General features: G+C 41.0%; 1 protein-coding gene across 2 annotated transcripts in view; it reads right to left on the bottom strand.

Annotated features, from left to right (window-relative positions):
* fbn1 (fibrillin 1) overlaps positions 1 to 26,580 on the bottom strand; it is a 60,562-nt gene that overhangs the window by 23,631 nt on the left and 10,351 nt on the right. For both annotated transcript variants that reach the window (XM_034220984.1, XM_034220985.1), the window contains 30 exons: positions 26,362 to 26,559; positions 25,221 to 25,346; positions 23,904 to 24,029; positions 22,644 to 22,796; positions 22,295 to 22,540; positions 21,566 to 21,718; positions 21,357 to 21,476; positions 20,996 to 21,121; positions 20,231 to 20,353; positions 17,891 to 18,013; positions 16,983 to 17,135; positions 16,294 to 16,347; positions 16,078 to 16,203; positions 15,849 to 15,974; positions 15,633 to 15,752; positions 15,267 to 15,404; positions 15,125 to 15,175; positions 14,902 to 15,027; positions 13,987 to 14,214; positions 13,770 to 13,895; positions 12,597 to 12,725; positions 11,398 to 11,523; positions 10,280 to 10,405; positions 10,052 to 10,174; positions 8,867 to 8,992; positions 8,152 to 8,277; positions 4,346 to 4,468; positions 3,542 to 3,664; positions 3,334 to 3,459; positions 69 to 191 (listed from right to left, as the gene is read on the bottom strand). In XM_034220984.1, coding sequence (XP_034076875.1) covers positions 69 to 191; positions 3,334 to 3,459; positions 3,542 to 3,664; positions 4,346 to 4,468; positions 8,152 to 8,277; positions 8,867 to 8,992; positions 10,052 to 10,174; positions 10,280 to 10,405; positions 11,398 to 11,523; positions 12,597 to 12,725; positions 13,770 to 13,895; positions 13,987 to 14,214; positions 14,902 to 15,027; positions 15,125 to 15,175; positions 15,267 to 15,404; positions 15,633 to 15,752; positions 15,849 to 15,974; positions 16,078 to 16,203; positions 16,294 to 16,347; positions 16,983 to 17,135; positions 17,891 to 18,013; positions 20,231 to 20,353; positions 20,996 to 21,121; positions 21,357 to 21,476; positions 21,566 to 21,718; positions 22,295 to 22,540; positions 22,644 to 22,796; positions 23,904 to 24,029; positions 25,221 to 25,346; positions 26,362 to 26,559 — 3,993 coding nt within the window. The remainder of the gene's footprint in view (positions 1 to 68; positions 192 to 3,333; positions 3,460 to 3,541; positions 3,665 to 4,345; positions 4,469 to 8,151; positions 8,278 to 8,866; positions 8,993 to 10,051; positions 10,175 to 10,279; positions 10,406 to 11,397; positions 11,524 to 12,596; positions 12,726 to 13,769; positions 13,896 to 13,986; positions 14,215 to 14,901; positions 15,028 to 15,124; positions 15,176 to 15,266; positions 15,405 to 15,632; positions 15,753 to 15,848; positions 15,975 to 16,077; positions 16,204 to 16,293; positions 16,348 to 16,982; positions 17,136 to 17,890; positions 18,014 to 20,230; positions 20,354 to 20,995; positions 21,122 to 21,356; positions 21,477 to 21,565; positions 21,719 to 22,294; positions 22,541 to 22,643; positions 22,797 to 23,903; positions 24,030 to 25,220; positions 25,347 to 26,361; positions 26,560 to 26,580) is intronic.

The raw sequence follows: 26,580 nt of genomic DNA, 5'->3' as shown, positions 1-26,580 counted from the left end.
CAAATCTCCATAGCTTGTTGGGGCATAAACTGAGCTTCATTGTGCAGGTGGTGGGAGTGGTGTCTTACCTGTGCAGTTGCCTCCACTCCTGTCCAGTTCATAACCAAGACTACAATCACATCTGAACAGTCCTGGAATATTCTGGCAGCGTCCATTGACACAGATGTCAGCAAAGGTACATTCATCTATGTCTGTAAAAAAAAACAGAGAAAGAAAAAGTGATAAAGAGAGAGAGAGAGAGAGAGAGAGAGAGAGAGAGAGAGAGAGAGAGAGAGAGAGAGAGAGAGAGAGAGAGAGAGAGAGAGAGAGAGAGGCCCAGCTGTGAGGGATTAGAGGATCATGGGATCATGGTGGAAAATTGGCAGCCAGCAATAGGAAGTGAAGGCCGCTCACCTCTGCTAAAGAATGACAAATCTGGGGCAAGAAAAATGCCCAGACATATCCAGACAGACGCACACATACACTATCAGAGCAGCAGCCAAGGTTATGAAATGCTGCTCTTCCACATCATTAGACTCTGCATAAGTCATTACTGTCCGGACCTGCCTGAGTTGAGGCAGGGAGGACAGGACAGGTTATTTCAGGATGTTTGACACATCAGCACAAGGAGGTTAGTCTGCTCGTTCAATTGAATCCAGCAATGTCTTATCAGTGGAAGCATGACTCACACTCGCTACTTGGCATGAAAGACTCTACAGAAGCTCAGCTCAGGATTTTGGAAAAGATCCCTCCTCAGCTATTTTGGTGAACATGTAATCACCTCGATATTTTATTCTATTCAGTTATAATATCCCTGAAAAGATGTACCTAAATAGGCAAACCTGGATCTAATGTAAGCAAATTATCAAGGTCATGAACCAAGAGAAATGCCTGTGGTGTTACCTTGGTTGGTTATTGGCCAATGGTTACACAAGCCAAAACATCGTTATGACATCATAAAGTGTCAAAAATCGGATCAGCTCATTTTCAGATTTTCAGATTCCAGTTTACTCATTGGCCCACCCTGAGAAAGCTTCGGTGTCATTTTATTTATTTATTTTTTAAATTATTTTATTATTATTCTAAAAAAATGTATTCACCCATTGAGAATATCCAAGAATTCAAAGTGAAATTCAAGTGAACAAATATCGAGTTTAATTAATGTTGTATGTGCTTTGTCCTCTGAACCGAATTCATTTACGGTAAAAACTGATTGTTGGTTCCGGTGCCTGCAAAATAAATGATGGCTCAAAGTTCACTAATGAACTTTGTTTTTTTTTTAAAAAGCCAGACTCCAAGAAGAGCCCCCACTGCCCTCATCTAGCAGCGATCTATACGATCATTTTTCTGATAACGATTAAATAGCCCCGCCTCCCTCTCCCCACGTCTCCCTCTCCCCACCTCTCCTGCTGCTGGGCTGTCAGAAGAAAAATTCATTTGAAAAACGAGTAATCTGATTACAGTTACTTTCGTAAACCTGAAGTGAATACATTTTGGAATACTTATTGGAATTATTGGTGGAAAAGTTTCCTCACAAAATGTAATATTCATTACCAGCAGAACTGTGTGCACACTGCACGGCGCTGCAGCATGTCTGTGAGCGAGAGAGAGATGCAGCGTGTCTGTGAGGCCCCGCCCCCGCACGCAGATGAGAGAGAGATCTTTTTTATGTGCAAGATAACGTTGATGTAGCATTTCTTTATTGTCGAAATTATGACATTTATAACGGGATAAAATCAAAGTGAATGACCTGCTGCTGCTGAATGCATGGGGCAAGTGACTGGAAAAAGTTGTAAAAGTTATTACATCGTTTCAGATAATAATAATAATAAATAATAATGATAATTCATTCTATTTAGGACACCTTACAATTCATAATATATTCTAAGGAAAGGTTTTAAGACAGTACAAATAATGCAGTCCGGGTGATGTTTTTTATGTGTGGTGCAGATGAGAGAGCTGTCCAGAATGACACCAAGATGTTGTGTTTGTGCTCTTGATAAGCCATTAAAACAGTAAAATATGTGTCTCCTGTTCACCAAAACATACCCATCTGTTATGGAAAAAGAAAGTATTCCAAAAGTATTCTAAAAGTAATCTGCCACCGGTACCGGCGGGGATTGTTGTTAGCTTCTGATGCGCAGAAGAAAAATCTGGCCCACCCTATTTTTTACAGGCCCACCCTAAAGTACATTTCTGCCTACGCTACTGGTCTGAGGGCTTCTTAAGATTTAATAAACTATGAATGTTTCATATCCATGTAACGGGAAGAAACTCAGCTAACTGATGATATGAACAATTTTTTGCAAAAAAAACACAAGACTAACGCTGAGCCTCTGAATTAGCCCTGAGCGAAAAAATGCTAACGCCGTTAGCACATAACTCACGGTATAAACACCCTTATTACTCAATTACTTATTATCGTAACTGCATATCCAACCCATCGATTAGCAACGTGAAATTACACAGATTCTATAGGTATCAGTATCATTACTCCACGATAAAAACGCTGCTGAAGGTTAATCCATAGGTTAATCCAATGTGTCTGTGTCACTTTGAAATGTTTTCTGATAATCCATCAGCAATAAAGCTAGCTTTCAGTTTTCAGATTTCAGAGCGTAAAATAGGTTTCACTTTGGGCAAACTGCCTGCGCATAGCCCCCACTTCTCAATGGTAACGTGTGTGTATGTGGAACTTCTCCTTCGATTCTATTGGCTCTAACGGTTCAAAAGAGATGTCAATCATCAAAATCGACCAATGGGTTCCAGAGAAACGGCAAATACGCCCAGATCAGCCCAAATGACCCCAGAGGTGGGTTTTTTTGTGCTAAATCTCTCTAAAAATGTCAAATGTCACTTGTTTTGCATCAATCTTGATACAGGGTACTTATTATATGTTGTACTTTGGATTCCTAAAGCTTTTAGTCTACTAACCCATCATTCAAGGGTGGTTTTCACTATAAGTAATGTTTTTATTTTGGGCGGACACTATAATTTAAACTTTTTTACTATGTTCGATCTGAATTTTCTTTAATTTTTTTGCTAATGTAGGCACTGAAGAAAGCCACATTTGAAAAAGGAAGAAGGCAAATATTGTAAATCCATTGTTATTGTCAGTCTTTTAGAAATGTTCTCACAACTAAAGCCATTTAAGTCTTGGGTTTATTGTGTGCTTCCCATTTCCAAAATACTATCTCATGAGTCCCATTGAAGGCATCGGTTTGTTTCCCAGACAGAAAAACAGGCAGTCATTCGCCAGAGTAACACCAGACCAGATTAAATCATAATTTAGGATGTAAGCACCAATTGCGATGTCTGGAACTCAGATAGTCTAGCAGTGTCGATGTGTCTTACCCTCGCAGGACTTCTGGTCAGGAGTGGGTATGAAGCCCATGTCACATTCACAGCGATATCCTCCGGGGAGGTTCAGACAGTGGCCGCTCTCACACAGGTTGCCGTTCTCTGCACACTCATCACTGTCTGTAGTGGTGATCAAACACACAGGCCGTAAACACACAATGCACATCTTTTAAAAAACAAAAAATGTGGTTTTGAGTGTGACCTGAGCAGTAGAATCCATCTCCAGAGAATCCCTCCTTGCATGCACAGCGATATGAGCCCATGGTGTTGAGACATTCAGCGTTGTTGTTGCACATGTGTGTCCCGTTGGAGCACTCGTCCAGGTCTGAAACACAACAACGTCCCATCACATGATCAACATAGATACAACTCAAATTGTTGAGGAAAGGATAAGCATTGGGATATTTTCTTACTGTTTACAAAACCCATTCAATGACCAAAAACAAATGCATCTATAGAACATTATTACTTCTCAACCATTTTGTGGCACTCATAAATTAATTGCTAATTAATTGCCACTGACGACATACATCTTAGAAAATAGCTCAGAAATAAAGATTTTTGTCGGCTTGATATTTCATAAAACAGCTGGGCACTGTAGTTTTTAACAAACCCTGACAGGGGTAAATAGCGCATTTGTAGGGGGAACAACAAATACACATGTACATGTATATTCAAATGTAGCACACTTCATAATTAGACTTTGGCTACTTATGAATATGATCACTTCATTGATGGTTTTGGTTATGTCAGACCAATTTTAAGCAAATCTTAAACAATCTTTTTCCCCCTTTTGTTTGTTTGTTGAATGAGACATTTATTTACAAACACGTTTTTCCTCACCTTGATATACTAAAGATTATAAAGAAGATGTGCATCTTGGAAGCTGTGGAATTCTCTACACAATAGTTCAAAAGGGTTGTTGAGTTGTCATCTAGTATGCATCATGAGGGAAACCACTACATATAAAAAAACCGATTTCAATGTAATTGAGTGTCGGCCATACCTGTACATTTGACGCCATCACCAATCCATCCTGGAGCACAGTGGCATTTGAAGCCACCAGCTGTGTTGGTGCAGGTAGCTTGTTTGTCACAGTTATGGGCTCCGATCTCACACTCATTGACGTCTGAGGGGAAACAAAGGAGAAGCCATGTAAAGAGAAATTCTTGTAGACACTGCTCTGATGGTCTGATGATTTGGGTCTGCATTCTCATTCCAGTGGGGTTCTGGGCATTGTGGAGCGAGTTGATGCTTGGTTGGAATCACATAGAGACAGCAGCAGGAGACGACAGGACTTAGTCTTTCTGGGTCACTGTCTTCATCCATGTATTTCAGAGCAGAAGGCACTGGGCACATTCTCATGATCTCTGATACTAATAGCCTTCCTGCAGAGGTTTAATGAGCACACCCAGTCCCTGGATTTTCATTGTGCAAGTGTGTCCAGAGAGAAAGGCCAGGAGCGAGAACAATATACCAACGCCAAGGTCTTGTTCTGTCAAAAATATCATTTCTGAGGTTTTTGTAGGCAACATTTTCCATTTTTGCACACAGACACCACACCTCTCACATTAGGCTTTTTTAACAGCCCTCTTTAAATGCTCATGTTTGGTTTGCTCACCATCCCAAGTTTGGACATATAATGTTACCCAAATATAATTTCTATAAAAATGCGATGAAGTAATGTGCCAACTTTACAAGATAAAGTCATTATAATTACATCAAAACTCTGCCAATGGAGGACATATCGGGCAATCGGGGTACTTAGTCGATAATGTGTTTATAAAAATACCTCCCCAAATTTGATAACCCATTGTATGTGGATTTGGATTCTAATAAATGAACAACCATTAATGAGAACAATTAAATTGGCTACTATTCAATTCTGTCCTGCCAAAAAAGCTGTTGACATCCTGTAGAGTATAAGCAATAAGCATCTCCATGAAGCAGCTGGCACTGATAAGATGCTGTGAATGAGGCTCATGTTCCTCAGGCAGTTCTGACACGATTGGCTACATGGCCCAATGGAAAAAGCCTGTATGTTGCTACAACAATGAGAACTGCTCATAAGAGCCAAAACAACCCTGAGAAACACCGACACAAACAATACCTGGCCCTGAGCCTGACTGAGTGTTACAGCTTTGATATAGTGATGTACAAAAATGTAAAAACAAATCTTTTCAAACAAATCTTTTTAGTGTCTGTACCAGGTGAACTTGTTTGAGGGGTCATGCATTCTCAATTTTTCCCACTTGCTATAATGCCTGCTATTAGTGAAGTCGCTCATGTCTGAAGTTGTACATTATGACCAGTACTGCATTTAAGATATGTTTTATGGAGGCAGAGCTAGCAGGTGTCATATCGAGTGTCACAGAGAAAACTGACGTGATATTATCAAAAATATGACGTTTTTTATAGTTTTCCATGTATCAACTCAAAATAACACATAGGCTACTGTGAAAGAGTGGGTCTGCATATCACTACTGTGTGTGAATGCATGTGTGTGTGTGTTCCTGTACATCAAGGGAATCTATGCTATGAACTCGATCAAGATGTGAGGACTTATCAGCCAGTGAGATACACTCCTCTGAGTGTGTCTGTCTTTGTGAGGGTAGTAATTCAAAACACTGTCAATTAGAGATTAATGCTGCTGGTTTACAGTCTTCCTGAGGAGAGGGTACGGTATATTTACTCTACAGATGATGACAGGCCTTAATGTAAGGGTTTGGAGCAAACAAATCTCCCTGAATTACAGATGGAATTAAACACCATTTCCTTCAAGCCTTTGATGACAGAGAGAACCAAACACACACACACACACACACACACACACACACACACGTTATCTTGTGGAAATGTAAAATGCACAGAGGTTGTTGCATGCGAGAAGCATGACATCTGTTACAGCTGGTGTGAAAGAGGAGGCTTGATTGAACTAGGACTAATGTTTGACAGATGAAGAGCAACACATTAAAAAGGGATAAAAAGGGATAGCAGAGAATTACACATCTGCCTACCTGGCTGTCCAACTGTCTCCTAGTTTGCATACCTGCCTGATTGCCTGTCTGTTTGCATCTTTGTCTGCCTGCCTGTCTCGCTAGTAGCAATGGGATAGGCAGGTTTTATATCAGATCATGTGTGGTCATGTTTCTTTCAAATATAAAGCACATTGAGTTTCTTTGCAAGGATATGTCATATGCCTGCTAGGATTGGTGCCTTCTTGACAACCTGGCCCCCCAAGACATAGCTACAAACCTAAATATCTGCCGATCCAAGTAATAATAAGCATCTTGAATATCCACAGTTTTCTGAATAGACACTTTTCATCTCCTTTTGTCTTTTTATAAACAAGTATCATCTGAGATTGTGTCACTTTTGAATACATCTGTAGCCACAACACAATTAAGAGATAATTGTACAACTTATAAGCAGTGTAACTATATTACGAGTAGAGAAGGGTCATTTAGTTAGCAAGCTAACTCAGAAATGTCATTTAAACAACAATATAGATGGCTAACATTAGCCACCACAAGCTACTGATCATACCAGACTAATTAAGACTGTAGAATAAAAACCCCCGACTGTGTTGAGTTTAATAAAGTTTTATTTTATTGCCTTTTTTTTTGCATAGCCTTCCTTTAGTTGCTAACATTTTTGCACAGTTTTGTCATTCAGCAGGACGATGATAAAGTCAACATGCTTAAAGCCTTAACCCTGATCCTCTCCAGCCCTGTAAACTCCCCCAGAACATCTCCACCCAGTGCTAACATTTCAGTACACACGCAAGGCACTTAAGTGCTCAAATGTACAAACAAATACCCACACCCTGCCCACTCAGTGTTTTGGATTCAAAAAGGGAAACCATTCTTGTGGGAGACTCATCATCAGCTGGATCAGGACTGGCTTCATTAAAACTCACACAGGAAGATACATGCCAGCCTCGCCCCATAGGGCATACTGACAATGTCAACCAATTCATTTTGCATTTTTGTTAGAATATACCGGAGGGGGATTCTCTCCAAAAAGTGTAGCATGTTTGTTTCCTTGTCTAAAACAAGACATCCTGCCTGCCTGTGAGGAATTAGTGTCTTGATTCTTTGGTATTTTGGGGCTGAAATTCCAAACCTGTGAATCAGAAGTAGCTGCAGCACCAGCTTTCTCAAAACAAGGAAAACCCTGTATGGTGATTTTAATGGGATTAGAATGAGCAAGAGTGTGTGCGAGTGAGGGAGTGAGTTTGAATCATACTTCAGACAGATCTGTTTATTTGCATCTGAAGGAAGACGTGCTTCTGCTGACTCATTTCCATCACGGAGACGAGGCCAGATAAGGTCACTGACCAAGCTCTCCAAACTTTTAACTGAGCATGTAAATCAGACTTAACTCTGACTGAACGAGGAGTAAGTCCAAACTAGCAAAGACTCTACCAGCCGTAAGGACTTTGTATTTATGTGTTCTGGAGTCCTTTCCAGGGATTACGTGCTGCAAAACTCTTCCAACAATCACGTAATGTTTAACTGAACTTAATGAAGGGGCAACTTAAGAATAAACAAAGATGCAATGTGGTGCATGCTTCTGACACAAGATAGTGATCTCAATGCTCCCGCTCCTGAAGCTGATGCATGTGAGTGTGCGTGAACATGTTTGTCGTCAAGTCACACAGGAGCTCTCGAATGAAGATGATTAATTTAAGAGCTGTGGTTAGCCAGACAATCACCTTACATCCTCTAATTTCTCACCCTTCTATTTGGCTTGCTTTCACTTCACACACACACGGGTAGGAATACTTAAATGTGCATTTGTTTCGCTAACCTGTGCAGCCTGTGGTTCCCTTGCGGACCGAGTATCCCGGGTCACAGTGGCAGATGAAGGATCCCTTCGCGTTCTCACAGTTCCCACTCAGGCAGATGTCTGGATTCAGCTCACACTCATCCACATCTAGACAGGGGAGGGAAAATAAGAGTGGTTCAAAGACAGAGCAAGAATTTTAAATTGCTGAATATAAAAACAAAAAGGGAAAAGTTCATGGCAATGAATTATCTTGTGTTGGTTCGGGCCTGCCAAACAGGTTTTGGTTAAGCTGTGATGTATGCACATGAGTCACAAAAGAATTACATCATGAAATATATTAAGGCTTTAAAATGCATTTACTTTCAATAAATACACCAATAAGAGAGGATGTGTTTGTGCAGACCCGTTTAGAAGTCCTTACATCATAGATGGCAGGTTTTTGTTTTCTCACTCAGTGGAACCAGATGCCTAAATGTCACGAATTCCTCCCTGCTCAACCCTACTAACACAATGTTCACTGTCTTGTGAATCAACAACAACAACATATCACTTTTCTCTCTCACACACACATACTCATATCTGAGTCATTAAGTCTTGTTCTCATGACTCATGTCTTGGGTAACCTTTCGAATGAGTTTTTTTAGTATATCTCAGAAAACCCTCTGGATCTTATAAGGGCTGAGCTGCAGACAGGTATACTGTTGCAGTCTTTTGAACAAAAATGTGCACCCATTACCCAGGCAGGTCTTCATATCCTCAGATGACATGAACCCGTCATAGCACAGACACTGGTACGTCCCTGGGGTGTTGGTACACTGGCCTCCATCACAGATGTCTGGGCTCTCCTCACACTCATCAATATCTGGAGGTTGAAAAGGGAGAGGCAAAAAAAAGTAAAGAGAAATGAGAGCAGACAAAGTGCAGAGGACAAATGAAAAAAGCTCTTAGTAGTATTTATCCAGGATTGAAAGTTGATGTATTGTTTACCATACAATTATTTCAAAAAGAACACATTACGATTATATAAAACAATGCTAGGACTTTATTGTGCCAGAGTAACAAAGATACAATAAACACAGCAGCATAATAATAAAACTGTACACTAACAGTGCAGTCAAAAAAAGCGAATTGAATAGCTACAAGAAACATAACGGTAAAAGAATTCATATAAAAAACTGTAAATAACTGTACGAGCAGTGTTGAATAGTGCAAAAAAGTAGGGGCAGATACGTAATTGCACGTTATTATTGAACATTATTGTTTATATTGCACATGTTATATAGCAGAGAGTGTTTAGCAGAATACCGAACAATACAATATAATAATGTTTATTTTGTCACTCATAAATGAGTCGGGTGAATTCAGGACACAGCTTGAGAGATAAAGTGAGCATTATGCTGAGCAATGGTAAAGTATTTTTAGGCTCTTCTTTTGCACAAACTACACTGAAAATACCCTTGTGCTGCTTTGATCTATATCTGAATTTATCTCTGGTAATTAAAGGTAAATACATACAGGAAAGCCTAATGTAAAGATAAAACGTGACTACGCCACGAGGAAGAAATACCATGAATTGATTAATAAGCACTATCTACCATTATTTGACAGCATTTTGGACCTAACAACAAATAAATCATCATATTTAACCTAACCTTTTTTCTCTGCCATCCAACGTTTGCTTTCTTTGAACATGTGCCAGTCAAATCACAGCAGTGATTCTCTCTCTTTGTTCCTGCTCTTAAATCAGGGCTCTCTGAACCCAGCCTTTGAATAACTTCTCTTCTACCACATGTGCAATCTTTGGAAAATGTTCTGACTAGTCAAACCTATCATTGTAAGGCAGTTTTCTTTAGTAAAATGTGGAACTAAATGTCAAAGTCAATAAAGTTTAAGTGTGACAGACGGATATGAAGCTACTCACCAGTGCAGCTTCTCAGATCGGGCATCAGGGCGTATCCACTGTGGCAGCTGCACTCATAGCTCCCCTCTGAGTTGGTGCAGAATGTCTCACAGCCACCATTCTCAATCGTACACTCGTCGATGTCTGAGAGGCAGAAAAACACAGGCTGTAACATACCGCTAACATTTATTCTTCAGATAACCACAATGACAACAGAAGGAAATAATCAGTGAAATGTTCGATACCCACCAACACACTCCACTCTGTTCTCGGTGGATTTGTATCCAGTGTCACAGGTGCACTGGTAGCGGCCGATCATATTGACACATTGTCCGTTCTTGCACAGCCTGTCACTCAAGTCACATTCATTGATATCTGTGAAAAAACAATGCAATTTTCTTACATATCGTTTAAAATCAATAAGGATAACCGACATTTAAAGCTGAGGGCACCAGTATGATGTTTGTGGACATGTAGCTGGAGTAAATTAGGTAAATCACATACTCCTACATCTCAATCCAGTGCCATTTAAAGTGCCATTGAGCCAGGCACCTATCCATTGCTGTCAGCAATTATTTTCACAATTGAATTTGTTCAGAGGATTCAGTGTTATATGGTGATCAATAGGACATTTCCAACAAGAAATCTGACATAATTAAGCACACTATGCCCCACCCTATTATCACCATTTGAGCACTTGTTACTTCATCAGAGATAATGAAGACCATTGTCTCAGAAGGGAGAAGGGCAGTTTTCAGTAATGCTTTCATTGTTTTTATTACTTTGGGAGGTAATAATGAAAATAAATGAGTGTGAAGGGCAGTGGTTAAGTATTAAGTCATGGACTGAAAGCTTCACACGCTGCATTAGGTCATGAGAATGACACACAGTGAATAATGCATGATCAGCTCAACTCTACTAAACATGGGGGCTGTGAAACTATAGAAAGCATGGGAAGAGTCTTGTTCTTGTAGGAAGACAGTTCTGTAAACACACTTGGAGTCAAATAGGTGCTTAATTGACCAAACTGAACTGAAACTGGAGGAGCCTGCTTGTTATTCTGCACATTCAGTGCTGAGTCATTGTAATGTAACTTTAGAGAAAGTGCAAAAAGCTGCCTATGTTAACACAATAAGATGGCTGAATCTTTGTCAATTATCCAATGAGAGTGAGAAAGAAGGATAATGCATCCAAACTAAACACAACAAATTAATCAGAATAAAGCACAATGTTACATTATTGTAGATTCTACTGGTACCAAAATATAATTAAGGAAATAAGATGACTATTTAAGATATAAATAGAAACATTTGGAAAAAGTTTGGAGAGTTTGCTCGGATCTCCTCTCTGATGACATCATCACTCACCTAGACAGGCTGACCCGTCGGGGGCGATCTCGTGTCCATCGGGGCACAAACACTGGAAGCTGCCCTCCGTGTTCAGACACTCACCACCGCGGCACAGCAGAGGGTTCCTCTCACACTCATCGATGTCTGTGGAAGAACAGCATAAAAAGATTGGAAGAGTTGCTATTTTTTGTTTAAAAAAAAACTATTTTGGAAAATATAGTTCCTGGTTGTCATCAGATATTGATGACAACCAGGAACTATATTTTCCAAAATAGTGAGACTCCAATTTAGGAGAGCCTGTGAATACACATAGAAGGTATTTTATTGCTGTTTTCTAAAATTGCACAGTGAAAAAATACGAGCAGCAGCTTCAAAGCTGGAAGTGATGTTAAGAACTGCCACTTACAAACAAAAAGCGTTGCTAACCCACTGACTGCAGCTCTGCAGTTTTTGCCACAGCCTATAAGTAATTTATCAGCCAATTTTCGTCTAATTGCAGCTTTAGGCCAACAAAAGTATTGAGACTCTCCATTTTGTGTGTAGTATTTTTCCCAAGAATTAATCAAATGGTCTCAAAAGAAGAACAGAAATAGAGCATTAAGTATTTTCACAGATGGCAGAACATTACGACTTAGAGCTGGATATAAAAAACCAAATTGCTGGGCAGCTGATGGTGTCTCTCACATGTCATAAAGAACAATTATCTTTTAGGACTTTATGGAGCAGTTTTTCTATTCTCATTCTCTCTCACTTGAGGTCAACTTAAACACACACACACACACACACACACACACACACACACACACACACACACACACACACACACACACTCACACACACGCACTCATATTATATTTCAGATGACATCAGCCGTCTAAACAGTGAGTTCCACGTTCGGCATGTTAGCCTAAGCACCTCATCCAGAGTTTACGGCCCAGGAGGGAGTGTGAGGACAGGGCTGGGTTGTGATTAGAGCAGCGTTAGTGTGGAGGCTCTATAATTGAAGAACTTTAAAGTTCGGCAAACCTCTGGTCTAAGATGCTGCCACTGAGTGTGTGAAAGAATTGTTGACCAAGTTTCTCAATCACGTTCTCAAAGACTAAATGATTTCATTTTAAAGAGAGCTGTCTCTGGATGTAACTGTACCAAATAATCTAATGCTGAAGGTTCAATGCATGTGATTTAAGTGTATTGTTGTGTGAGGATTTGACACTCACCCATGCAGTTTTTCATCATCATAAAGCCACTTTCGTATCCTTCGAAACACTCGCATTCAAAATCTCCGGCTGTGTTTACACACCTGCCCTGCCCACACAAGTCCACAGAGATGCGGCACTCGTCGATGTCTAAAGGAAAGGAAGGATCAAAAAACATCTGTTTAAAACAGCACAAACATTCACGCATGCAGTGAGCCCCTGTATTTTTTTAAACAGAAGGATACAATTAAAGAAACCTTATCTGTTGCCGTGAAACATGAGATTTCACTCTCAGTAACAAATTAATTTAACAAAGAAGAAAGGGACTGATAAGATCCCTAGCAAAATCATTGAGGCTAAAATACATATTATAATGTAAGGCAGACAAAGCATTAAATATTTGGACATCATTTACGACATGAAAGAAAGGCTAAGGACATTAAAGGGGAAGATGATTTAGACAGACTTAGCTCTTCAAGCAGATTCTTCTAGTTCTAAAACCATGATCCCCCAATGTAATCCACATTTTTGAAACACTCATTCATATGGGGTTAAAAGGTCCCAGATATAATTTACTTACTAAGAGCCTATAAATTATTTAAGAATAAAGCCAATGAACTGGCATTTAAATCTAACATGATGTGTTCACATTTAAGCAGAGCACATATGCAGCTAACCAGACTACAGGGACCCGCTCCAACAAGTCAAAGGAAGCCAGGCTGAAAGAGCTCACAGTAGGCCATGGCTTTACACCACTTCACTGTAATTAGTGTTAGCAGAGGGATTCAGAAAGAGTGACTGGTGAAGAATCAAGCATACAGTGGAGCTGAGATATAAAGCAAATATTCTAGGCCAAAAAATCAGGAACATGTATGTCAGCTCTTAAAATATTATCAAGACTGTAGGTGAAGAGCTAATTCATTCAGAGATGTTTTAGGAAGATAAATCAATAATTTTTCAAACTATCAATAGGATGTTTAGTTTCTAAAATGTCAGAAAATAGTACAGTAGGCCCGTCACAATTTTCAAGAACCACAGCAGGTAAAATAGTCCTAAATTCCATTTACAATGGTATTGAACGGAGTTGTTTTAGATGCTGGAGCCAGCAGTTTGTTACCTTTTCATTTGGATCAACTATCAAACTGTTGTTGTTGACTGTATAGGTATTCAGCTGATTGCTATAGTACAACTTACCAGTGCAGTTCCTCTCATCAGAGTCCAGAGCATAGCCGTTATCACAGCGACAACGGAAACTGCCGATGGTGTTTCTACACCTTCCATTTGAGCACAGCGTGTTTATCATTCTGCATTCATTTAAATCTAAAGTATAGAGCAGAGAGATGAAGGCAAGTTATAGAGTATTCATGAGACACAACACAGGCAGTTGTGCAGTGTGTGGAGGGTACAGTACCTTTGAGGAAGGGTCTGCCGTTGATGAAGTCGCCCCTGTGCGAGAAGCCTGGTCCACGAGGACAGAGCTGGTTGTATTCTGGAGTCCCTTTCTCGGGACACTCGTCACACTCAGGGCCCCAGGCTACACCCACGGAGCAGCAGCAGGCGTCTACTCGCTGCTTACCAGAGATGGGAGCCGCACAGCGCTCGTCCTCATGGGCGAGATAACAGTGCTCCATACGCAGGTCTGGAATCATGTTCGATGCATTTCATATAAGAATACGAAGTGGTATTCATTAAACATCTAACACATGATGAAATAAATGATTTGTTTAAAACAATGAATCAAATATCACGGATGCTGATGATGATGACCTAAACTTTTATTTTCATGAACAATGTACGCTAGAAACGTTTTTAAGGTTCTTCTATCCCCTTTTGAACATGACGGAAAATATTAAACTTGTTTTTTTTATACCGTGAACGATTTTTTATTTTGCTTCTTTGTTATAATCATTATTATAATTATTATTGTTTGTTTTGTTTCTAACATGTTCAATGCATTGACTAATACAAATCAAATAAAACACATGACACATAAACAGTACAATTATTTCAATACCACTACATGTAGACAAGGTCTGCACAAAATCTGAAAAATCCTGACTTTCCAATATTGTTTTTTCTTTCACAATATATTACTCAACAAACCAAGTGCAACCAAGATCTCCTAAATCTGAGTGAATGTTCTAGCAAACAGACGCCCTTGTCATGGAAAATGAGTATTACACGTTTTTTGTTTGCATAAAGTACAAAGAATTTGAAGCATGGCAATTTTAATTTGCCTTGCCTGACATTGAACGTCCTGCAATGTGTCTACTGCTCATATGACATATCACGGCTATGCTGAAATACACACACACACACAACCTACCAATGCATGTCCTGCCGCTGATATCCACAGTCATTCCTGGAGGGCACTGGCAGAAGAAGGAGCCCGGTGTATTGATGCACTTTCCATTGATACACACTCCGGGAAACACTCGACACTCATCCACATCTGACAGTGAAAACAGAGCCATGTCAACAACAGGTTCACTGTTTCTCATTACTCAAGTGAATTGCTGGGTCTACGTAGCAATCAAAGCAGATATTACCTTCACAGATATTTCCTTTGACCCTAGCAAGGCCTTTACCACAGAATGGATCTGAAAAAGAAGGACACACAACACATTGTCAGTCAATGCGGTACCTATGTGCGGTACACTAAAATGTGCAAAATGGTGCAAAAAGGCTCACCTTTTTCACATTTGGCACACGGGCTGTTCCAGGCTTCTCCCAGTGTGGCGCAGCAGTGGGACTTTAGTGTGGCCCCGTTGATGTTGACCTCACAGCGATTATTGACTATCTTAAGCCAGCAGGTGCTCTTAGTAGTCTCTGTTTATATGAAACAAACCTTTCTAGTTACTCACATTGTGTATGCAGTTGATCACTGAGCAAAAAAAGGGAGAGAAATACTTCATTTTAAAACCAAATCAAACTATTTGTATTTGTTGACTTTGAATTAACCAAACTGGGGGTTTCATTCACATTTTTTTTTTAATGTTGAATAAATAAAGATTTTAGTACATTTTTCCTGTAATTATATACAATTTGAACCCTTACCTATACACTCCATCCCAGTGCTGTCCAGTGAACTGCTGGTTGAACACAAACACACAAAGGACCCCAGGCTGTTCTTACAGTCTCCGTTAATACAGGGGTTGGACAGACACTCATCCACATCTGTCGGAAACACAACAACAGCAGATTATTGTAAATCTGATACAACACACAGCACTTTCAGTGATGTAGTTACAACAGAATGACTGAGCCTCTAACCCTCGCAGACGTCTGTTTCGGGATCAAAGACGAATCCTTTGGGACAGTGGCAGGTGAAACTGCCCGGTGTGTTCCTGCACTGACCGTTATCACACAGCAGACGGCTCATCAGACACTCATCAATATCTGAGGAAACAGAGAGACATCATGACACATATCACACTGGCTCTTCATATCAGGGCTGTATTATTTTATAGAAGACAAGGACATTACAGAGCAGTCAACCTACCGACACAGTTTTTGCCCGTCAGGTCTATTTCAAAGCCTTCATTGCAGGTGCATTTGTATGTCCTCAACATATTCTCACACACTCCATTCTGGCAGATATCAGGGTTGAGGGCACACTCGTTAATATCTGAGAAGGCAAAGAATAAACTGTTCAACATCAAAGCAAAGGTGAGTAATAATCAAATGTAATTATATATGTAACCATTGCGTTGGTTACCTCTTCCATCGCCGCTGATGCCAGGGCCACTGGGGCACAGAGCCAGGAAATCAGCTGCAACAAAACACACAAACAGCACAGTTAGGTTGACAAAAAGAAGAATTAAAAGTGTTTGAGAAAATGTCACATTTGCCAAAATCCAAGAATTCTCAAAGCAGAACATGTAATACCATGTCATTATCCATTTCTACGCTTTCTCATTTAGCCTGGATGTATATAAAAGCCTTCTCTTTAATGTGGTGCAGCTCTGGCGTCTTTTGATATAGAAACTTTAATTGGCAGGACTAATAAGAAGTCACTGGATGGTGTGTGTGTGTGTGTGTGTGTGTGTGTGTGTGTGTGTGTGTGTGTGTGTGTGTGTGTGTGGTGTGTGTGTGTGTGTGTGTGTGTGTGTGTGTGTTTATATAATCTAAGCTGGTATATCAGAGAAGAGGAAACCTTTTGTTCTGGTCATCCTGACAGGTGTGTATTAAATTAAACTCAAGCGGTGTGGTGTGTGTGTGTGTGTGTGTGTGTGTGTGTGTGTGGTGTGTGTGTGTGTGTGTGTGTGTGTGTGTGTGTGTGTGTGTTGTGTGTGTGTGTGTGTGTGTGTGTGTGTGTGTGTGTGTGTGTGTGTGTGTTAGGTGGGTGTTAGGTGCCAGGAGGCGGCTCCATATGTGTAAAGGGTGGAGTGATTTGAAGATCCGTACCAGAGTTTTGTGGTGGGCATGGTTGGCAGGGCTCTCCGTAGGCGTACTCGATGCTGACACAGCAGCACTCCGACTTGGTAACAGCTCCAAATAACGGTCTAACACACTGCCCTCGCGTGTAGCCACCATAACAAGAACTGCGCATATGTGTATCTGTTTCGGACAGAAAAAGACAAGTGCGTGTGAGAAACAAGGATGATGCAAGAGATCTGGAAAGAGGCTTAAAACAAAGCAAAGCAGAGAGAAATTGAGGCGGGATTCCACAGCTCTAATAAACAACAACACTGGCAAAACAAACTGTTGTTCTCCTTCAGTGATTTGACGCACCCTCCTGTGCTGAAATCATTCTGACGAAGAAAACTCACCCAGGCCAGACCACAGCATTTCAACATTTAACACAATCCACAGTGTCATTTGGGGGAAAATAGGAATGTTTAGAAAGAAACACAATCAGGTCTGCTCTACTAGTGCCAGTCCAGGAAATGGGAGCACGAGGAAACAGGAAAACATATATCAACACATCAAAGCTCATTAATGATAGTGAGTGTGTGTTGTATAAGCTGTTGGTAAAGTAAATTATAGCGTGATTATACTGTAATTAGGAAACTTTGAGCTACTATGAGCTATCAGTTTCTTAAAAAAGAGGGATAATTTTGACAAAAGCTTGTTCTAATGACCAGTAGTAGACATTTGTTTTATAAACAGAGAAAAAAAATTTTAAAACAGAAAAGTAAGTTTGTATATTTCTGTGCAGCACAAGAGAACTTTCCCCGAAGTTTCAGCCAGACTCAAACAGGAGGACACATGCCGGATACTGAAAGAGGGAGTTTGTTTGTCTTGCCTGTAGGTTTACTGTTTGCCATGGTCTCAAAAATGAACACATTCCTGAAAACAAAACATTTACTCACCAACACAGACCCGTCCATCCAGGCCCACTGCCATCCCAGCCATACACGCACAGCGGAAGGAGCCCTCCGTGTTGATGCAGTGGCCGTTCATACACATGCCTGGAGTCTCACACTCATCAATGTCTAGAAACAGATGCAGAAAAAATGACTTCTCTTTACAAAATAAATGGTAAGAAGAAATTCACAATTTCGTGCTTAAGCATTATTAAAGTCCTCAGGTGCTTGATTCATTTAAACAAAGATTGAGCCTGAACGTCTGCACAGTTTCAGTTATATGACCTCAACTAAGAAAACATTACTTTCTTTCCCCTTGATCCCATCTGCGTATTACAATGATTATCATAATGAGCGTAAACAATGATATTGCATGCACGAATAAGAGTGCGTGTGTTCTGTCTGGGTGTGTTGTGGAACAGACTGCAGACTGTAGATATAAATGATGAGGCCCCGGGGCCCCTTTAGACTACACATTTCATTAATGACTGCATACATCAGGACATTTCACCCACTCCCTACTCTCCTATTTATTTATTCTGCAATGACTTAACCAGGTCAGTGTCTCAGAGATCTAACGTCTGTATCTGAAGCCATGTGGAGCACAATGGCTGCAAAATACTTGTTTTCAATGGAAATTGTTTTGTAGTTTTACTGTACATTTCATTAATTTAAACTTTGTTGCATAAGGTTCCACTCATCATTATAATATTTGACAAAATGGTCAATCCAAAACAATTGTTAGGTGACTCACAATTTTGCAATTGAACAAGTTTAAGGAGATCTGTGTGTTATAGAGATGTTAAGATTCACCGATTCGCATCGGTGCACCGGCATAAACGTTCAAGATGCGAGTGCACCGGTTGAAAGAGTGCACATCGGCTACAGTTTGGGTTGAACCGGGTTGAACTCGCGATGCATCGATTGCGTAGCGTCTTTGCATCGGTAAAAAACCGATTCATTCATATAAAATCCCCTCATCTTGTCAACGCTCAGCAGAGACGATCTTTGATAATTGCTTCGCCACTCCGGAGGCCGAGAGTCTCAGTTATCAACACACACGGAAGTCGAGGAGAAAGAGAAACACAGCGCACCGAAAAATACCTACAAATCAAACGTTTGGCAACACTTCGGATTGTTCAAGAAAGACGGTGTAACAGCCATGATACATAGATCCGTCCTAGATGCGGGCTTGCATACACACAGTATCACTCCGCAGCCGCACCCCATCAGTAACGTCCTGATGGTATATGTGCGCGGCACTATATACTACAGACGGTCAAGTTGAAAAATCGCTCACAAATTGTTAACGATGCCGAGCCGCTTTAAAGTACACAAGTAGTACGAGGAACTTAGCGACGCACATAAAGAGGCGACATGGGGTCTGCGGCTGAAAAGAGAAACCTGAAAGTTAGACATAGGCTATGAGTTAAATCACTCAGTGAGGTGTTCTGTCAGAGAGAGTGGTGTTTAGTTTACAGCAGCCTGTGACTGCCAATAATAGTTTAAATGTAAGCAGTTATGAAATACCTGTTTGTGAAAGGTTATTTGTATTCGTTATTGTTCATATAGAACCCACCGCTTTCTGCTCACTGGTGAGTTAGCCTCTGAATGAGTGTTAAGCACATCAGGCTGGTAGCTGTATGGGCATTGCACTATGGTAGCTGTTATTTGCACATTGTTAATCCTGAGCAATGCATCCTTGCATTGTTTAACTGTGAGGTGTTATACAATTGTACTGTAGCCTACTCTGGAGAGTTTTTAAAGGTAACAAAATAAACGGCATGATGGGATGTGCAGTACCAAATATGTAAATCACTTTTTTGTTAATGTATGATTTGCTGCATATAAGGAATAAAACAAAAATCCTCTGTCGTACCATATTGAAGTATCATTATTTTTTAATCGTATCGTATCGCACCGAATCGCATAATGTTGAATCAAATCGTATCGAACTGTATCGCAACAGGGGTGAATCGTATCGTATCGCATCGCCTGGTCTTTCAAATGTATCGTTAATGTATCGTATCGTGGCAACGTATCGAGATGCGCATCGCATCGGCCTCAGTGATGGAGATGCACATCCCTAGTGTGTTAGGATCTAAAAATAGGCGGGGCCCAACAATGCATGTCCAGCTGGCCTGCCGGGACACTGGGGGACTTTTCCAAAGCTTGTAGGGGGATTTTTGGCTTGTTTGCTAAGAGCCACTAACATGCAAGAGAGGTAGCCATCTGCAAGCCTTGTCAAAAGTTGAGTAACTTAAAGTATCTTCTAGTGTTGTAGCCTGGTATGTTAGAATTTAGAGATGTGTTGGTAATAATCTGTGGCTCCTTCTGACAACCTACCTACACACATGCGTCCATTGCCGTCAAGCAAGAATCCAGGTTTGCAGATGCATTTGAAGCTACCATCATCATTGATACACAGTCCATTGAGGCACATGTTCCTGATCAGACACTCGTCCTGGTCTGTGGATAAATAGAAACAAATGAAAATGCAGTGGTTAAAGACCCAATTGGGGTGGGGTCTATTCACAACACATTGCACCAAGCTCTATAATTATGGATTTTGGAGCACGCTTGACAAAAACAACAGTCAACAGATTTTGAATAAACTCTATTCCTATAACCTAACTCTAAGTGTAAATAATATAATCTGACTAGAGATTTGACTAGTGTTTATAGCTGTTCCTAAAGCCACAGTGGAAAGCTGGTGAAATCTGGGATACATTTTCAGCTTTTGGAAGCAATTTATAAATTAAGTTCCTAAGGTATTTGATCATCCATGGCTAAAGCAAGTTTGCAAGACTTAACAGCAAACTCAAATGAATGGAAACGAATAGATGCCTGCATGGTAAGCAAAAATAAATAAAACTAACATATGAAAAATATGGAAAAAGGTTGGTAGTTTGTAGTTAATGGGCACAAACACATAAAAGCAATACCGTGATAATTTAAGATGCTGTCTATTACGTTCATGCCTCATACAGGCATTGGTATTAAAACCACCCATAACAAATCCACGGTCCATTAAATGTACATATACTGTATTAAATACAGAAAAGTACCCGTGTCTAAAATCCATAAATGTGATGTCAGTACTTGACAGACCTTGACAGTTTTTGCCGTCAGATGTAATCTCAAATCCAGCATTGCAGACACAATGGAAGCTGCCAACGGTGTTCACACAGCGGCCGTTATTGCAGATGCGACCGTTAGCAACACACTCATCCAGATCTGGCAGAAACAAACAGAGTGTACAGTTAACACATACATCTTCTTCGTGATTTGGCATGCACATGTGTTTGTGCGTGTTTGTTTGTGTGTGTGTGTGTGTGTGTGTGTGTGTGTGTGTGTGTGTGTGTGTGTGGGTGTGTGTGTGTGTGTGTGTGTGTGTGTGTGTGTGTGTGTGTGTGTGTGTGTGTGTGTGTGTGTGTGTGTGTGTGTGTGGTATATGTGTGTGGTGTTTTACCTCTGCACTCTGTCCTGGTTGCAGTAGTCTGGAATCCAGCAGGACACTGACAGATGTAAGACCCTGGGGTGTTCACACACTCTCCGTGTGCACATGGGCTTCTCTCACATTCGTCATCATCTGGAGAAAAAACATAAAGCTCATAAACCTTCTTCACCTTCATGTTCCTCCAGTTCAGAAACGTGTTCCCTATTCTATCAGGAACTTACCCAAGCACTCTCCTCTTCCATCCAACCTGAAGCCCATGTTGCACTCACAACGATATCCAATGCCCGGCATGGGGATGCACCTGCCATTCAGGCAGAGGTTACGGAAGGCCTGACACATGTCGGTGATGTTCTGCGTGAGGATAATCCCGGATCCTGATAGAATAATTCACACAAAAATGTTACCAAACAAAAAAGTGTTTGCGTTAGTTGGTTTAGATTTTTTCCCTCATATATTCATTTTGAAGAGGCTTAGGTAATTATAAAAGTATTAAAGAATGATGTAACAAATCAAAATTAATGGTACCCATAAGCAAATCAATATCAATCTGATTGGGGCAAGAAAGCTCTGAGTTGTTTGATCTTCTTAAGAAACGCCCAAACTGTGCCAAAATGCCTTGCAAAATGGTTTTGAAGGAAATGTTATTGCGGAAGATTAACCAAAATAAACAATTCGTTTAGATAATCAATTTCTGCACATATGAAATCCATATATTTGCTGCAATACCCAGAGGTTATAAGTAGCAGTGAATGTTTTCCATCATTGAAATAGACTTGTTAGCTAGAGTGTTGTGCATGCTCAAAACTGGAACACACAATAACAAAAGAGCAGTTTGAGGTTGAGTATTGCACATCCATTGATTAGGACCAGAATAATAAACTATCTCTGCACACATACACTTTTAAGACATGCTGTGAATGTGAATAAAACAAAAGACAGCAGGACCATACCTGGTCGAGGCTGTAATGGTAGTTGTCCTGGAAATGGGAATTGTCCTGGGATCTGGCCAGGATTTTGACCAGGATACTGGGGTAACTGGCCAGGATTTTGACCAGGATACTGGGGTAACTGGCCAGGATTTTGACCAGGATATGGAAGTGGGTAGATGGCAGGGAGGTCGGGACTCCCTGGGACACGACCAGGAATCACTCCATTGTTCCCATCAGGTATCTGGATGCACAGTTTCTGGTACTCTTCTAAAATGACGAAAACCAATAGGAGGTAAGCTCCGTGTTGAGACATGGAGACAGATAGCTGAGAACAAGACATTTAAAGCATTGTGATGGTAAATGGCCCCACCTGATCCACGAATGGGACACATTTCTGGGGAGGATCCGTCAGACCAACAACGTCCACTATCACAGCAGCACTGCATTTTGGTCAACAGCTGCGAGTTTTGGTTGGCGCAGCGCCCATTCAGCACGCTAGCGTAGCAGTACCCTCCACGAGAATCTGTGGGAAATGGCACAGCATGAAGTTAAATTTACCATGATGTATGGAATATGGCATGTGTTGTCTGCATGTTGAGCAAATTGGCAGGAGAACAATCAAAAGCAGTCGTGGTTGCTTCAGATTTTCCATCATTTGGATGATGGAAGCCATTTCCAATAGTCATCAATTCATATTTATGAGAACCTTTCCTACATCCTGCAGTTTCTGGCACTGTGCAGTAGCATGACTAACACTCAGGTTCACCATTAACATAAATATATCATGTCATGTTTCACACCCAACCCATCCAGCGCATTCACATGGAGAAACTGACTGCCTATACCACTGATTGCTTGGTTAACTTCGACAAGATGACAGGCAAGCAAAGTGGCTGGAAGAAAAACAGTTGGGCCCTGTCAGGGTTGGAGTGGACTGTGCTGCATGGGAAACAGACTAAAATGTTTGGTACAACAGTTTTCTGGAGCAATAGACTCAGACATTCCTTCCTCACAAACATCCTCTCCTCGGGGGGTAATGTGAGCGTGTGTTTGCATAATAGGTTTGTGTGTGAATCCAAGTGTGTATGCATGCGCATGTGAGTCTGTGCGTGTATATCTAATGGACTATTCTGACTCAAATTCCTCCGTAAAGTAGGTCTGTTTTTGGTCAAACTGAGCTGAACTTGAGAGCTTTGCAGCCTTTTTTGGTGGTTATGTGTATGTGTGTGTGATACACACTCTTCACTGTTCACACAGTCTGACAGACACAAGCATATTCTACTTCTTCCAACTGTGAGGTAAACTGAGTTTACCTCACTCTTCATGTGTCCTCCTCAGTTTAAAGAGAATATAGCTCATTGTTGTGAAGCTAGAAACAAGTGACTACTGACCTAAATCCTACCAGCTGGAACGTTGGATTGTTTTCAGCTCTTTCTGCTCTTAGTCACAGGCATGAAGGGAGAAGAACCAAAATGGGGTGGAAAAAGGAAAAAAGAAAGAGGCGGCCCCTTTTTCACTCAACTTCTTTGTCTCAAATTTCATCTACCCTAGTAACAATGAACCAAAGCAAATACAATGCTGTTGATTATACTTTACAGAGGCGTGACAGCTAGCGCGACAGATGGCTCACCTATACACTTGGATCCATCCAAAGATGTGTAATATCCCTGGGGACACTTGCAGAGGTAGCTGCCAACAGTATTAGAGCATTCACCTACACCACAAAGACCTTGGATGTTTGAACACTCGTCCAGATCTGCAGAGAGCGGAGGAAAAGACAAAAAACGATCAAGTATTTTTTCCAAACATTTGAGATTGCTTCCTGTTTGTTAAAAACTGCACAGAAATCATAACTGTTGGGGTAAGCGATTAAACTGAAATATGAATGTCTTCAAGAGTGACTAAAACACATGTTGGCAATGACAATGGAAATAAGGCATTGTAACAGGATATTAAATCCAGGGGCCTCTGTAGCTGCTCTTCTGTTAGCACCATTGCATAAAGTCTGTTAAGGAACTGTAACGTAGACCTGTTTAAAATGTCTTATACAAAGTCAAGAAGTTTTCCACCAATAATTTCTGGCCATAAAGTAGCACATTCGAGTCTGCAAATGAGTGCTACACTAGCCTGTTCAGTCTGTTTCACAAGAGTTAAGCTTCGTCTGGAAATTGTCATTTTCATGTTTTCATAGCCAATATTTTTTACAGACTAACTGTGGGTCTCTATGTGTGAAGGAACAAAGGTGATGCAGAGAGGAAGATGTTATTTCAGATTCTTTGGAGCCTGACACATTAAAAAGCGTAGTTTTGCCTCCAAGTGTATAAGTTTGACAAAATTATGATTTTATAACTATGTAAGTCAGTCTAAGGTTGATAATCAGGATCCACAACTGAGTCAAAACAACTTGTTACTGTCTCTGTACATACCTGACCACAAAGTAACTCAGTAATAAGTATTACATGGCAATACTTATATGAACTAGCATTAGCCTCCATAAGCCACTGGGCATAACAGACCAAGTAAGGTTGTAGCAGCAAATCCCCTGAGTGCATTGAATTTAGCAATAGTGCATTTTACTGCTACTTAATTCAGCTATGTGTGTGCCTTTCAGAGTTAACATAGTTTCTCTTTACACATGTACACGAGGGGAAAGCCTCTTATACGCATCACAATTAAGTATTAAACAGGATTACTGGGAGAAAGCTGAGTGCTGCTTTGGTTTAATTAAACCTGTTTCAAGGGAAGGGCAAAGTGGCATATGTGTGGTCTTTCCCCACAAAGTAATAATCAGAATACCACAACTGAGCTAAAGTTAACCATAAATAGACGGATTTTGTTAATTAAAAACTTTTAAAATAATTGATTCCACCCTACTCTGTAATTCGAGTTTACACTGAAAGTCATACATTTCGCAGTTTAATGTGATGGCTGTTAGGTTCATTCTTACCATCACATTTCTGTGAGACCTCGTTGAACTTGTGCCCAACGGGGCATTTACATTCAAAGGATCCCACTGTGTTGAGACAGTTTCCTCCTTGACAGAGGCCAGGGATGGCCTGGCACTCATCCACATCTGTACATACAAAGCATAAAATTATTTCACACTCTAACACACACACACACACACATGGGATCACAGACTCCTGTAATGTACAAAAAAAGGAAAATGACACAGAGATGGTAATGCAATTCAGTGCAGGGGCAAGAGAGCAATTTTAACATAGAAATCTGCACACGACTGGATAAGCATGGATTTCAATTGGGTCTGTTTTAACAGTCTGGCTCGGACTTTCCTGCGATCAACAGATTGACAAGGGAAAAGAAAAGGGAGAGAGAAGAATGTCTCCTGCAGGAGGAACATAAATTAAAGCCAAGTCAACCAAGGAAGAGATGGAAATACAGAAAGGAAAGGTCTAACGTCAAACAGAAGGTTATAGTCGTGATCATACACAATGACGTTTGTGTATGAACATTTGTTTCATGAGGGTCGCTATGTAGTCATCAGAGAATTGAGGACTAGGTTTTGGGAACTTTTGGGAAAAACTTGTGACTGATTTGATGATCAAATTAAATGAAATGAATGTATTTGACAGATAAAAATGTGGGTCTCATGCTAGAAAGCCCCAGGAGGCTGTGACCTGATGCAGTCAGAGCGCTGCATGTTCCTCTGGGTTCTGGCTCCGATCTGCCTCCCCTGCAGAGGTTCTGTGTTGTTGGGTCTGAGGCAGACATGCAGAGGGCCGTCTTACCAGGAATGAGCTCTCCCACGTGGCACCTCCACTGACCCGTGTTACTGACTCTGACAGTCCCGCCACAGTGTGTGTCTGCGGGCATTCCATACACATGTGGGAGGCACTGCCACCCACCCCAATTTAACCCAATTAGAACTAATCCTCTGGAGAGGGGATGATGGGTAGAGATGAGGGAACGACAGAGGAAGAGGGGTGTAGGCAGACAAGGAGGGGGAAGGAGTTAAAGCGAGCAAAATAAGGATAGAAGCAGCACTTTTCTCGCTGAAGGAGAGAGGAGGGAGGGTGACAGAGACAGAAAACAGAAAAAATACAGAGAATCTGTGGAACAGACTTTACCTTGGCACGCCCCGGTGCGGTGATTTGGTATGAACCCTCTTCGACAGGGGTGAGGCTGGGCAGGGCACATCTCGCAGGGGTGACCCCACGCCCGTCCCACTGTGGCGCAGCACAAATTCTTTGTGCACACAATGCCTGTGAGCTGGCCCTGGCACATCTGGTTGTGCACCGAGGCGAAGCACGGCCCGGTGCGGTAATCTACAAAGCCAAAGCAGGAAA

This window comes from Gymnodraco acuticeps, unplaced genomic scaffold, assembly GCF_902827175.1.
Source record: "Gymnodraco acuticeps unplaced genomic scaffold, fGymAcu1.1, whole genome shotgun sequence".
NCBI classification, from domain to species: Eukaryota; Metazoa; Chordata; class Actinopteri; order Perciformes; family Bathydraconidae; genus Gymnodraco; species Gymnodraco acuticeps.
The sequence above is the reverse complement of the archived record's forward strand: the minus strand, read 5'-3'. Positions and strand labels throughout refer to the sequence as shown.